Here is a 13303-nt window from a genome sequence, read left to right on the forward strand (position 1 = left end):
CGCCAATGGCAGAGTCCAACGAGACACCACCTTGTCTCGAAATAGCCCTCCCAGATCCATGTTCGCTCTGAGGTTCCCGTTAATGATGGCGCCATTGGACGTGCAGGTTGTGGCTGGGTTATGCTCTCTGCGCCAGGCCCTGTGCCTTAGCTTGACCTAGACCTCAGGTAAAGAGCAACCAACAAGACGATCCACGGCTCGGGCGCCAACCTCGGGGAATATCGCAACTCTTTGACCCCCATCCCCATCCTTTTACCTCTAGCATGTGCCCGCAGGATGGTCATGCGGTCAAAACACGGCACTCTACAGTACCATTCAACCACACCCTCTTGTTGGTCATGCCAACCACGACTTGGCGGGTAGATCCGTTGAGCGCAAAGCAGGGATCAGCTGTAGGTTTCTGGCCGCCAAACCAATCACGCAACGCCGCACCGCACCATCGACGCCATACGCCACCTTCACAATACACCATTACGCTAGCGCGGCACTGCACTCAATGCCCAGGCTTGCGCAAGACGTTTCTAGGCGTCATATTCTTTCTTATTATTTCACCTCGATGCTGCTTGAGCCTTTTTGTCAATCTGGAGTCATGCTTTCTCGGCCTGATAGGCACACTATGACACTTCTTTATCTTTCATACCTTTATCGAGGTAGTGACCTCATTTACTAACAGGGGGGGTCATGTATGGTAGCATAGACTTGTCGCCTACTCCAAGCTTATCTTTTTCTTGTTTTTTCTTTCTTTTTCTATTGGACTGCGTTTGCTCTCAGGTATCTACACCATAGAGGATCTCATTGGATTATCTTTGACTGGATTGGATGGACATAGGATAGACGGGATAAGGTGACTGGGATTATGGACACGAATGGAATGTTGAATGGAGGTACTATGATGGAATGTCAAGAGGAGATTACATGGGCTGTTATTATTTATGTCGATTTACCCTAGTTGCAGGGAAATATGGTTTGGATGGACTTTGATCAATAGGCATTATACCCTTGTGTGCATTCCTATGGCCCTTGTTCTACATGGCTATCGCAATCTTCCCTCGTCGGCATCAGCATGGTATCGGTTATGTAGAATGGCGTTTTATACTGGCTGGGCAAAGGAATGGATATGGTTCTGTGGGCAAATTACCATTAGATAGTGGATAATCATAATCTTAGATGAGTTTACACGGTAGTATGGAAGCTGGCGTGACTCGATTCCAGGGATATTGAAGGCATGGGAACGTAACATCTGCACGACATTCCCACGCGGAGGTTGCCAGGCCATCATGGGGTATTATTGGGGTGCAAAGAATGTTGGGCCTGGGCCTATATGAGGCTAGGAAATGAATGAATCGTTGCTCTGGGAGAATCGACTATTCTCGACCGTTGACTAGGCAAAAGGTGGTGGAGTAAACTTTTCGAATGGCATGTGTTAAAATTGCGCGTGGACGTTTCAACTGGAGCGTACGAGTGAGTAAGGTACTAAGGTATACCTTAGTGAGTGCCAGTCGGGCGTGTCACAAGGTCCCTGCATAAGAGTTGCATTCGGAGCTTGGGGGTATGGTTACTTGATGATAAGCAGTGACCAGTCGATCACTTGGATATGTGTGTCATTTCCGGATGGTCGGTCTGCTATCAGATTGCTACCGTAGTATTTTTATGACGGTGTATTGCATACTGAGGTGCATCTCTTCAGGTCTAGCGTATTGTGGAACTCTTAACGGCCGGGCGGGACGGAACACATGATTTAGTTTTCGCCTGGCTTGAACGTTGAGTCAGGAACTTTTGGGAGAGCGGTAACTTTACTTTGACGACTTTGTTCCTTGATTGGAGTTTGGATTACAAATGAGAATTAGAGTGAACATTGGGTTGCATTTCCTACACCATCCATTGTGGCTATTCGCCTATCACAAGCAGCTGAAAGGATAAGTCCATTTCTATCGGTATTCGAACAAATGATCCAGTACCCGAAGGCCTACCTCGTTAAACGATATAAATACCGGTATATGCGCTTTGGCATGGGATCCGTTGATCATGATTCATGACTCAGTCGTATGCATGCATGGTAGACAAGTCAGAAGACTATTTAGGAGCGCAGGCAACGAACCACCCATAGCCTGATAGAGATTCACCGTCTGAAACATATTTTGCATTGTATATTTTGCCTCTTGATGTAACTTGATTTGTAGAATACATCATGGTGTTATGGAAACAAAGTATTCGAAATAGGTGCATCAAACGATTGCCTCTAGTCTAGGCCACGTAGATTGGAAGAGGAGCACTCCCATCTCTTCAAGTTGTCCGCTTTATACTCGTATACAGAGAAAGCTATTACAAGAGCCTTGATTTGAATTATAGAGTAGCTTTCTGAAGCCCTTGGATCTGGAGTTGTACGACCATTGACTAACGGTAATAGAAACAGTGACTTTTGAATATCTTGAGAACTCCAGGAAATGGGCAAGCCGGAAACTTCACTTAGATGTATAACCGCAACTACTTCTTCTACCTTAAAACAATTATGATATGTAAGAGCCTCGTTTCTTATCTATTTTCATCATGCCAAGCAAGAGAAGAAGACAAGTAATTTTCAACAGGCTCATACCATATGGAAAATGTCTTGAATTTCATTCCCTTACGCTGTGCCCTGCTGATTCCATAGTACAGTCTCATAGCAAGACATGACGTTATATACTAGATGGTAGTAGTATTAATGACATGACAGGCTCAAATCCATTAATAAGATCAAATCTTGTCATATATGCCTGATACTTAAATATTTCGCAGCATGAATAGCTGCTTCGACTATGGGCCACGATGTTAGCATGAAACTTGATGAACTTGATATTCTTGCCATCAGGTAGACTCTAGGCACAAAAATCCAGTTTTAGAGATACATTATTTCCTCATTATCATCTCTACCTATCATCGAGGTAATTCATGATGGTAGATGGATAGCGCGAGCCAATTGGTCAACTCTAAATGCAATCAATCAAAGTCGCGTCACGTAGTTAGCCCCTCTACGCGTTCTGGACGCGTCGCCCTGTAAGAAGCTCAAGCGCCAAGGATAACCCCACACAGGCTCCATGCCTTTGCCCTGGCAACTAAAATCTCCCCTCGACATTCAACAATCAATTCATCCACCAGGACTCGGTCAACCAAAGCATTGCGTGCATCGTCACTTGTCAACTGTCAACCCGGTAAAGACGATCGCTATAATTCAAGCGCCGCAATGGCTACTCCCTCGAGTGATGCCGGCTTCATGATGTCGGATGCCCCCTCGCGGGCTGCCCCGACCCCTAGACGCAATATGGGCTTCCCCTCGTCCTCCTCAGCACGCCCACGAGGACCTCCTTCAGAGAATATGGGTGCCCCAAGCGATGATGAGGGTGATGGATTTGCGGATGATCAGGTTCCACGAAGCTCAAGGATCCCGAATTCCACCGAGATCAGTCGTGTTGAGGACAGAATTGGCCTGCTGGTTCAGGAACACTTTGAGTCCTTTATCGAGAAGTGAGTGCATCTACATAGACTCATTATACACATGAAACGTTTTCTAACCATTCTGTGTGGGAAACAGCTTTGCCGAGGATCCTATCAGTGCCCCGACACCAAGTGCGCCTACTCCCAGCGCTGTCACTACAGACAAGTACTATGTCGCCCAGATCAAAGGCATGCGCACATACTCGCTTTCGACATTCTACGTCGACTATAGGCATCTGGCTGCATGGGAGAATGGCAGTTTGGCAGATGGTGTTATGCGCCAATACTATCGGTTCCTCCCCTTTCTCACCGCTGCTTTACACAACATGATTGCAAAGTACGAGCCAATGTACTTCCGCGAACATCGCCAGCCCACAGCCTCGAGCAATCTCACGACTTCTGCGGCCAGTCATCTCGGCTCTGCCAGCCAGTCCGAGTCGTCACACCGCAAGAACGAGCACCAACAAACCGACAAGCTCTTCTCTATCGCATTTTACAACTTGCCTCTAGTCTCCAGAGTCCGTGCCCTACGAGCCGCCAACATTGGCCAGCTTCTTTCTATCTCTGGAACAGTCACTCGAACATCCGAAGTCCGTCCCGAGTTGTCTGTTGCTACTTTCACCTGCGAGGCTTGTCGCACCGTTGTGCCAAATGTTGAGCAGACCTTTCGATACACGGAACCTACGCAATGCCCCAACTCGACATGCCAGAACCGTGTGGCCTGGCAACTCGACATTCGCCGCAGTACCTTTGTCGATTGGCAGAAGGTTCGAATTCAGGAGAATAGTTCCGAGATTCCTACAGGCAGCATGCCTCGAACTATGGACGTTATTCTGCGTGGTGAGATTGTTGATCGCGCCAAGGCTGGAGAGAAGTGCATCTTCACTGGTGCCCTGATCGTCGTTCCTGATGTCAGTCAACTCGGCCTTCCAGGACTGCGACCGACTGCTATCCGTGACGACCGCAATGCGCCTAGAGGAGCCGATGCCGGTGGAAGTGGAATCAGCGGTCTTAAGGCTCTGGGTGTACGAGACTTGACATATCGTCTTGCCTTCCTTGCCTGCATGGTGAACCCGGACACTTCGACCTCTGGTCGGTCGGCTGCCAGTGGTGCTGCCGATGTTGTCAATGCTTTGACGCAGAACACAGCCAACGAGGGAGAGCAGTCAGTGGAAGATGCCCAAGCTGCTGTTCTAGCATCCATGAACCCCTCTGAAATTGAGGACCTGCGAGCAATGGTCCACGGTGACCATATCTATTCCCGTCTTGTGCAATCTATTGCTCCCATGGTCTACGGCCATGAGGTCGTCAAGAAGGGTCTGCTGCTCCAGCTCATGTCTGGTGTCCCCAAGAGCACAGCTGAGGGTATGCAACTTCGAGGTGATATCAACATCTGCATCGTCGGTGATCCTTCCACTTCCAAGTCTCAGTTCTTGAAATACGTGTGCTCTTTTGCGCCTCGTGCTGTTTACACCAGTGGCAAGGCGTCATCTGCCGCTGGTCTTACTGCTGCAGTGGTCAAGGATGAAGAGACAGGTGAATTTACCATCGAGGCTGGTGCGCTCATGCTGGCAGATAATGGCGTCTGTGCTATTGATGAGTTCGACAAGATGGATATCGCAGATCAAGTCGCCATTCACGAAGCTATGGAACAGCAGACCATCTCGATCGCAAAGGCCGGTATTCAAGCTACGCTGAATGCCCGAACCAGTATTCTTGCAGCTGCTAACCCTGTCGGTGGTCGTTACAACCGCAAGACGACCCTCCGCGCTAACATCAACATGTCGGCACCTATCATGTCCCGTTTCGATCTCTTCTTTGTTGTCCTCGACGAGTGTAACGAACAAGTCGACCGCCACTTGGCAGAGCACATTGTTGGCATCCACCAATTGCGTGACGAGGCTGTTGAGCCCGAGTTCAGCACAGAACAACTTCAGCGATACATCCGTTTTGCAAAGACTTTCCGACCTGAGTTTACCGAAGAGGCCAAGGATGTCCTCGTGGAGAAGTACAAGGAACTTCGCGCCGACGATGCCCAAGGAGGCGTGGGCAAGAACTCGTACCGAATTACAGTCCGTCAGCTCGAGAGTATGATTCGTCTCTCCGAGGCTATTGCAAAGGTCAACTGTGTGGAAGAGATCAGCACTGAGATGGTTGTCGAGGCTTATAACCTCCTGCGACAGAGTATCATATCTGTCGAGCACGATGACGTTGAGGTGTACGACGAGGAACCCGAAGAAGATAGCGAGACACTTCTCCGTGCCGCTGATGCTGCCTCCGGCCGTGGTCAAGAACACGACGCAGTCATGGAGGAAGATGATACACAGCCTGGCCGTAGCAGTGCTGTCCCTGAAAGAAGGAAGCAAACAATCACATACGACAACTACATCAAGATGGTCAACATGTTTGTTCAGCATATCACCGATGCTGAGGTCGGCAACAACGAAGGTGTTAACGGCGAGGAATTGGCCAACTGGTACCTGGAGCAGAAGGAGGATGAGCTCCAAGGCGAGGAGGATTATCACAGAGAAAAGGCTCTCGCCAACATGGTGCTCAAAAAGATGGTCAAGGTAAGCAACATATATACATAAATCCTCCTTTCCAAGCCTTATACTAACTCAAAATCTGCAGGAAAACATCCTCATGGCTCTCCGCGGCGAAGGCCTCACAGATGGTGAAGCAAGCTCTTCAACAGATCCCTCCCAAATCATGTATATTGTGCACCCCAACTGTGCGGTCGAGGAGGTCTAATTATCTGTCTGAAAACATACGAGAAGGTATAAATGGAGGGAGGCTGATATGCACGTCATGACTTAACGCCTTGGAAGACGGGCGTTTTAGGAGTTTGTGATACTACATTGTCGACTTGTTTCATCTTATTGTGAGCGACTGTATATCATGCATGGAATGAGTGGAATTTTAGAAGGGGATCTTGTTACGAGGATGTTGAATATGATAGATACCATTAATGTACAAACATTATATGAATATGGCAATTGAGTGTGGTATACATGTAGCAGTTACATCTCATCTTACAATGTCATCATCACACAGTTATTCATTAGACACTCAATTCAGGCACTTGCAATTCGCGAAATTTGTATGATTGATCAATCGTCTGTCTGACAGAGCCTCGTACGCACTCGTTGATTTCGTCAAGGCGTAGTAACGCTCATCGTTCCCATCATAGTGATCTCTCTCTCCATAAGTCTGTTGCGGCTGCTTCTGATTTCCAGGTTTATCTGATCCAGCTCCTTCATACAAGAAGTACAAAAATAAGGGGAAAAAACCTAGCACTTTCGATTATCGCGAACCCAGTCCCCCGACCCAAAGTAAAGCAGGTCATCGAACTTGTTACTCAGACGCCGTCCCCTGTCATCGAGAACATGGCGCGTGTTTCATTTGGTTTGGATTGTATGTGAGCCTTGAAAAGCCTGTCAATTCTCCCCTTTCCAGGTGATCCTATCATTTTCACAAAAAGCAATGCCCGCCATGTATGCTTTTATGAAGACAAAACAGAGCCCCAGTGTTGTAAAGGGAGACGAAGAAAAAACAAAAAAAAGGTATAGCGTGTTTAACATGTGCGTAAAAAGCAAATGCTAGCACGTGAAACAAGTCTGCAGTACATGGCTGTGCAGACAATGTATGTAGAAGCTCATTCCATGATATCCTGAATACGGACATCGGAATGGTCGGGGTCGCTATGTACCGGGAGGTGAGACCAATGCATCAGCAGATAAAGCGATAAACACAAGATGCGCTGCCAGTATTATGTAATAGACTGAGGATGGTGTCATGCCGGTATCTCGGCCGGTTTCCTCCAGCTTGCTTTGCTTTCCTAAGCAGCCAAAGAAGCAGGATTACTTGGTGCGCGACCCCAGTCAGAACCTCGACCGCGGTAGCTACCACGGCCTCCTCGACCTGAGCTTGTTGGGGGATGCTCTCCTCGTGAGCTCGACACATCTCGCTTGCCTCCTCGACGTTCATAGCCAGAGCCCCGGCTTCTGGGACCACCTCGTCCTTGCGAACCTCGACCACCTCGAGTTGCTGAGAAAGGAATAGTAACAGTTCTGGCTTCTTGCATATTAGGGAACATGATTCTCATAATATTGCCGCCACCAACAACTTCAGCGGAGAAGTAGTATGGTTCCATGACAGTTGGCTGAATTGTAAATTTCTTTGGCAGAGGCTTATTTGGTGCCAATGCCGGCTGCCAAGCGGCTTCGGGGGCCTTGTGTGGTAGTCGAATCTGCGGCAAGGACCCCATCTCTTGCTCTTCAAAACACTCTTCGGCCATGGGTTTGGTGACGGGTGACGAGAGGCTCTTATCAAAATGTGCAAGAGCTGAAACATTGTTCCTAGGTAGAGAAACAGTGGCTGAGTCGTGGTAGGCAACATGGTCCAGAGCACTCTTGCTTGCAGGGTCGACGCCAATTGACTTTTGGGGTGGAGATCTAGAACTATTACCAAGCAAACTGTTAATTTTATTCTGCCACTTCTCTTGAGAAGACTCTCCAGCCGTCAATGGTACACGGTTGGGGCTCACAGGACCCCGAACGACATCCTTGAAGGATGGTGGGTGCGCCCAGCCGAACTGTACACGATTTGAGGGAGATTGTGAGGCCGTCATAGATGGGGGTAGCTTCACCACAGGATGAGGCTTTGGAAGCGATACATGAGGTTTCATAACATCGCCCTCGTACGCTGGGTGGCCTTCCATTGTAGGTGGCGGGGGGGTTGGCGATTTGGATCGCGACGGCTCATTCTCATTGATTCTATCATGCGAGTCTCTCGCAGGGAAGAATCGAGATGTGCGGTTCTGTGAAGCTCCGGCCTGGCCTGGCACTCCGCCTCCCACCACTCCAACATTAGTAGGATCCTCCTTTGCATCATCACCTGGGTTCCTCCATGGGGCAGCTGGCTGGGCTTCTTGAGGACCAATAGGGCGTCTTGTACCATCACCAGGAGCATGAACCTGGCGCCATGTATCTTTGATGACCGGCTGAGCATCCTCAAGACTAACACCACGTTCAGCAAGTAGACGATCGCGCTCAACCCGCTCTGCTAATCGGCTGGCGCTCAGTTGTTTGTCCTTTTCACCGACGGCAGTAATCCACTTGCTTGCTACATCAGATCCTGCCGGAGGATGGGTACCAGAAGAGCCGTATCGTGAAGGTCCAGAACCGATTGGGGCTGGAGGCTGAGATCGGGCCTGAGAAGGTTGTCGTTGATTATTGGGCGGGGCGATAGGTGATGGCCCCTTGTTTCCTTGAGAACCTGAGCGGTTATCCAGAGGTGCACGACCGATATCGGTGTTGAATGTGCCGTTACCAAGGCCTCGATCATTATTAGGCGACCCCCAAACATTATTTCGGGGCTGCGAACCTGTACCCCAATTCGACACAGCTCTATCCTGACGTGATGCTGCGGCTGCCCCCCAAAGCTCACTAGGCTTCGCTTCTTGGCTGTGAGATACGCGTCTCGCCGCCGGCGCTGTGCCTTGAGTGTGTCCGACTTTAGCATCGGAATCTTGAGTTTGCTGTCGAGCTGACGAAGCTGTTGCAGAGTGGTCACCATCCTGCTGCAATTGTGTAGAAGTTTGGTTTGCCACGCTACTATGGTCACGTTGTTGGATATGTGTTGGGTGTGAAACATCGTCGGGCTTCTCTGCGGGCTCCTTCTTCTCGGTCTTCTTCTCTGGCGCAGGCCCCATAGCATCCAGCTTTTTCTGAATGCGCTCCCGACGTTCAGCTTCCTCGCGGGCTTCTTCTTCCTGGCGTCGTTTCCTAGCTAACTCGACACGTTCTCGCATAAGCTTCTTCTGATATTCGACCTCCTCGCTAGCAGGTTGAAGGGGAGGGGGTGGACCGGCAACTTCCTCAGGAAGAGGTGCAGGGTGGTGTGGTTGCGCAAAGGCAGGATTTGGAGAACTCCGGGGAGGTATCCAGTTAGAATGATGTTGGCCCCTCGTTGGGCCATGCGCTGCGGCTGAAAGGTTGGGGGAGACGAGGCCATCAACGGAGCCAACGAAAGATGGTCTACGGCCTTCCTGTAATTCGTGAGGGGGGATGGGCACTTCGCCTCCCTTGTTCAAACGCTGCATAAACGAGCCACTTCCGCCACTAACATTAGATGATCCTCGTCTTCTAGCGAAAGGAGGTTCCTGAGAAACTCTATGGGTCTGGAAAGCACCCGAGGGTTCAGCTGGATAATCTGGTTGAGGTGGTCGCTGTAATAGGGAAGGATGATGCTTTGGATGCTGTTCCATTCTCATCGAGCCACGTCGGTTGTCGTGCACTGGTTCGTAGCGGCCAGAATGGGAGTTAAACAATTCCCGGCCTCCGTGAGATGAACTGTCTCTCCAACGATTGAAATCATCCGCCGCAAATTCTTTTGGAGGCGGGGGAGTCATGCCCTTATTATGTGGTGGTCTAGCAAGACTGGCCTGTTCTGGAATAGGTGAAGCCTTCTCGACCGGAGGTAGAGGAGCCCACGGGGACTTAACAGGTGCCGGAGGAGCTGGAGGTTTGGCAACAAGAGTTGGTTTTTCCTGGGAGCCACTCTTCAGAATCAAACCCTTACCCTGGGCCAGATTACTCGACTTTGTCAGGGGGGAGCTCACAGCAACAGGTGGAGCTGGAGATCGTGGTTTATCGACGGGTTTGCCCTTGGACGCAACAGAACCACTTTCTGATGGCGGTGGTGGATGCTCGTCAGGGTGGGGGAGTGTCGTCTTTGTGCCATCTCCCCAAGTAATAGCTTCAGGGGCCCAGTCTTCATCGTCGTCGTCGATGTCTGCCCATTTGTTCTGCCCCTGTGCATCATCTTCGTTCAAACGACTGGCCATATGAATTCCATACTTCTTGAGCTCCTCATCGGTAAACTTTTTGGGTTCAGGCGGCGGCACAGCTACAGTTTGTTAGCTCATTAAATTGGCTGATTCAGGATGTTGCACATACGTCGGTTTTTGTTCCAAACTGCATTTGCATCAGGTGCACCGCCAGGTTTTCCGCCATTCACACCACCAGAAAACCGAGGCGATGAATCGCGAGTGCTGCTACCAGTCTTTGCTATAAGGCGAGGTCTTGAAGAGGATAAGGTAGCCGATGTCGTCGGGGGTGTATTGGAACCGGCAGGCTGTTTCTCGGCGGCCTTGGTTGCAGCACTGTTGGCAGTCGCCTTTGCTGCGAGGAATGTTTTGTTGACCGAGACAGCCTTGAAGGCAGGCTTTTTGACCGTGGAGCCTGCGCGGCCATGAGCTTTCTCTCCATCTTTCGTCTTTGAAGCATCTGCGCGTGATGCCTCTGTATCTGAACCTCCGCTGGCACTAGCATCGGCAGAGGTGAGTTGATCTTCGACGTTCGTAATGTGCTTATTTTCATAGTCATCGTTGCCGGCACTGCCATTCAAATTCGAGCGGACGGGGTCGACATTTTCGGCGTCGGGCGACTAAGTTCATGAGAAAGTTTGTTAGCGAGGCTAGCTACAGCAGCTCGGCTAACTGAAGCAATAGGTTCAAACAGGCAAGGAAGAAGGCCGCAGTGTTCCAATTTCGCCAGAAGCAAAACGGTTGTAGCTTTACTTTCGCAAAGCAGGGAAGATGAAACGTACAGGCTGTGACTGAGAGGCAGTGGCATCGGCAGCTTTATCAACGGCAGCCTCTGTTGCCATCATACGTGGTAAGAATGCGCCGGTCGTGTGTTAAGCAAAAGAACCCCTCTTGATGAGTTTCTCCGCCAAGTCTCGTCGATTTCTGGTCGGACTAGAGTTTAGAGGCAGACGAAACGTCGGATCTCGAAGTCGGATCAGTTGCGACGCCGCGGGGCGGGGAGGGCAAGAGTATCGGTAGTGGGGACGGGAGGATGTTACGGGTATAGAAAGGCGATCTTCGGTCGTCCGATTACGAGGTATTTGATACGATGCTCGATCCAAGGGTCGTGGGTGGGATATGAGGAGGAGAAATCACCGAACTGCAAGGCGTGTCAGTTGCGAGGTGTAAGGTGAGGTTTCAATGAACCCGGAGTAACTGCGGCTGATGCACTGGTGTTTGTGATGTGGAAGGCCAGACAGACAGACGCCAGTTTTCAGAGACCCGAAAGTGATGCTGGAGGCTGGGCTAGGCTTAGCGGCCAAACGATAAGGGGCTGGGATTGGCCATCTGTACATGGCCCCTGACTGACAGTGGCAGGGCTACCGGGACCAACTACAGCTGCTAGCTGCCAGCTTACAAGGCCGGTCCGCCCTGGAACTTAGGGGTATCATTCAAATGGCTTGTCAGCATGGAGCCGAATGACTCTACCGGCCACTCAGCTGATTAGAAAGGATCTGATCTCATCTAAATTTGAATACAAGGAACGTGATGCTAATATTCTGGAGAGTCATTCAATATCACTAGTGTCATCCAGCATTTGCTTTTGCATGAAAATAGGTTAATGAGGCAGGCAAGCATCCTCTGTAATAGGCTTTGGTACATACCTACACTAGGTGTCTAATTGGCTTCCTTGAGTAACACTTCACATCCTGCAAACAATGCAGTTTACATGTTGTATTTTTCATTGTCCAGACCAATCATTCACTTAAGTAACTATACACCTACACTTGCAGACTTGTCAGGACTGCATTTATGCTTACTCCGATGACCGGCTGAGTCAACACTATAACATGATCTGTTGAAAGTGATTAGAGTGTACACTACAGTACCGCAGCTTGTACAGAGTTGATTAACCCGAAGCAAAGCCAAGACGAATTCTTGACGTGCAAGATTCAACAACTCCAATATCCGTTATCTCTTTGTGCAGAATACGGAAGAGCTTGAGGAATGTAGTACCACCCAAAAAGCTTACAATTCTAACAGAGGGACGAATACACAGAAAGATTCCGCTCCGAAGGCACAGCACGACGTAGAACCAAAGAACAGCGCATAACCAAAAACGTGATGGCATTGTCACATCACTTGCTTGTTAGAGATACATAGGGAAGCCAAGGCGCGTGCTCGACCGCGAAGTTTCCGGAGTTTATATGTACACGACCCCCGCTCCCTCTCACACAATGATCCATCTAAGGCATCTAAACGCCATTTTAAGCTGCTTAGTGAGCGTTGTTCTTGTGGTGGCCTAAGTGATCCCAGTATCAGCGAACAGTTCCCCTTCAACCCTGTGATGAGGATACTTACGAAGGTGGAAGTAGTAGTTCTGGACGTAACCGATGCTGACAAGGAAGACAATCAGGTGAATGATGGCTATAACACAATCACTGTCAGAATCCAACACTGAAACCAATTTCGAGAGGGGGTGTCCGTACGCTTGCCAGTGGGGTTCTTGCCGAAGTGCTTGGCCTGGTATCGGCCGAGGAGACCCTTAGCCTTGACCTCGGGGGCGGAACCTCGGGGGAGCTTCTCGTAGAAGCTGACGACACGCTGCATGCGGATAGCATCAGGAGCAGCGCCAATGGCCTGTGGTGCATCGAGTTCTGTCAGCCTTCTGAATCTCCATCATGACGAAATTTCCCTCCATTGTCGATCGCCTATAAAAGTCCTCGTCCATCCAAAATTCGTCGAGATCGAAAACGAAGCTCCGTGGGATAATAATTTCATCGGATTCTGCGTACCTTAGGAGAAGCGACCTGTTTTTGAAAACTGGTGTTAGCAACGGAATCAATCGGAGCACCGGGGATTTGCGCCCATAACCGAAGGGGCTCTCTCTCACCTTGGGGGGGATGAGCGTCGAGAGCGCTCGGCGAGTGACGAAGCTCATGATGTCGGTAGTTCGGAGGATTCGAGTCTCGAGAATTGGTCCGTCGAGGGTCTACGTGACGCTCAATTGCAAGGGCTGTA

The 13303-nt window shown here is 49.9% G+C and overlaps 4 protein-coding genes across 5 annotated transcripts; 2 read left to right on the plus strand and 2 right to left on the minus strand.

Moving 5' to 3' along the window:
• Window positions 1–263: 263 nt before the first annotated feature.
• FVEG_09084 (hypothetical protein) lies at window positions 264–620 on the plus strand (the record flags this gene model as incomplete). Its single annotated transcript, XM_018897999.1, has 1 exon — window positions 264–620. The coding sequence occupies one exon, from the start codon at window positions 264–266 to the stop codon at window positions 618–620; it is 357 nt and encodes a 118-aa protein (XP_018755789.1).
• Window positions 621–3089: 2469 nt separating this feature from the next.
• Window positions 3090–6551, plus strand: FVEG_09085 (minichromosome maintenance protein 6). The gene is made up of 3 exons (XM_018898000.1): window positions 3090–3501; window positions 3569–6041; window positions 6103–6551. Exons 1-3 carry the CDS (start codon window positions 3221–3223, stop codon window positions 6220–6222), a joined length of 2874 nt encoding a protein of 957 aa, XP_018755790.1. The 5' UTR covers window positions 3090–3220; the 3' UTR covers window positions 6223–6551.
• FVEG_09086 (hypothetical protein) lies at window positions 6545–11529 on the minus strand. 2 transcript variants are annotated; one of them, XM_018898002.1, is made up of 4 exons: window positions 11083–11521; window positions 10431–10920; window positions 8857–10380; window positions 6560–8808 (listed from the first exon to the last, which is right to left on the minus strand). In XM_018898002.1, the coding sequence occupies exons 1-4, from the start codon at window positions 11143–11145 to the stop codon at window positions 7310–7312; spliced, it is 3576 nt and encodes a 1191-aa protein (XP_018755792.1). In that variant the 5' UTR covers window positions 11146–11521; the 3' UTR covers window positions 6560–7309. The 2 variants fall into 2 exon arrangements, with proteins under 2 accessions (XP_018755791.1, XP_018755792.1); XM_018898001.1 differs by having other exon boundaries at window positions 6545–10380; window positions 11083–11529.
• A 1029-nt stretch (window positions 11530–12558) lies between these two features.
• FVEG_09087 (F-type H+-transporting ATPase subunit F) lies at window positions 12559–13223 on the minus strand (the record flags this gene model as incomplete). Its single annotated transcript, XM_018898003.1, has 5 exons — window positions 12559–12584; window positions 12644–12709; window positions 12772–12922; window positions 13078–13092; window positions 13176–13223. The coding sequence occupies 5 exons, from the start codon at window positions 13221–13223 to the stop codon at window positions 12559–12561; spliced, it is 306 nt and encodes a 101-aa protein (XP_018755793.1).
• Between the last annotated feature and the right edge of the window lie 80 nt (window positions 13224–13303).

Source organism: Fusarium verticillioides, chromosome 5 (assembly GCF_000149555.1).
Source record: "Fusarium verticillioides 7600 chromosome 5, whole genome shotgun sequence".
Classification (NCBI taxonomy): Eukaryota; Fungi; Ascomycota; class Sordariomycetes; order Hypocreales; family Nectriaceae; genus Fusarium; species Fusarium verticillioides.

Coding starts and splice junctions, on each gene's coding strand:
- FVEG_09085 (XM_018898000.1), top strand. CDS start 3,221: ATGGCTACTCCCTCGAGTGATGCCGGCTTCATGATGTCGGATGCCCCC. Junction 3,502..3,568: donor TTTGAGTCCTTTATCGAGAA/GTGAGTGCATCT, acceptor TGTGGGAAACAG/CTTTGCCGAGGATCCTATCA. Junction 6,042..6,102: donor TGCTCAAAAAGATGGTCAAG/GTAAGCAACATA, acceptor CAAAATCTGCAG/GAAAACATCCTCATGGCTCT.
- FVEG_09086 (XM_018898001.1), bottom strand. CDS start 11,145: ATGATGGCAACAGAGGCTGCCGTTGATAAAGCTGCCGATGCCACTGCC. Junction 10,921..11,082: donor CTGCCTCTCAGTCACAGCCT/GTACGTTTCATC, acceptor TCATGAACTTAG/TCGCCCGACGCCGAAAATGT. Junction 10,381..10,430: donor AGTTTGGAACAAAAACCGAC/GTATGTGCAACA, acceptor AACAAACTGTAG/CTGTGCCGCCGCCTGAACCC.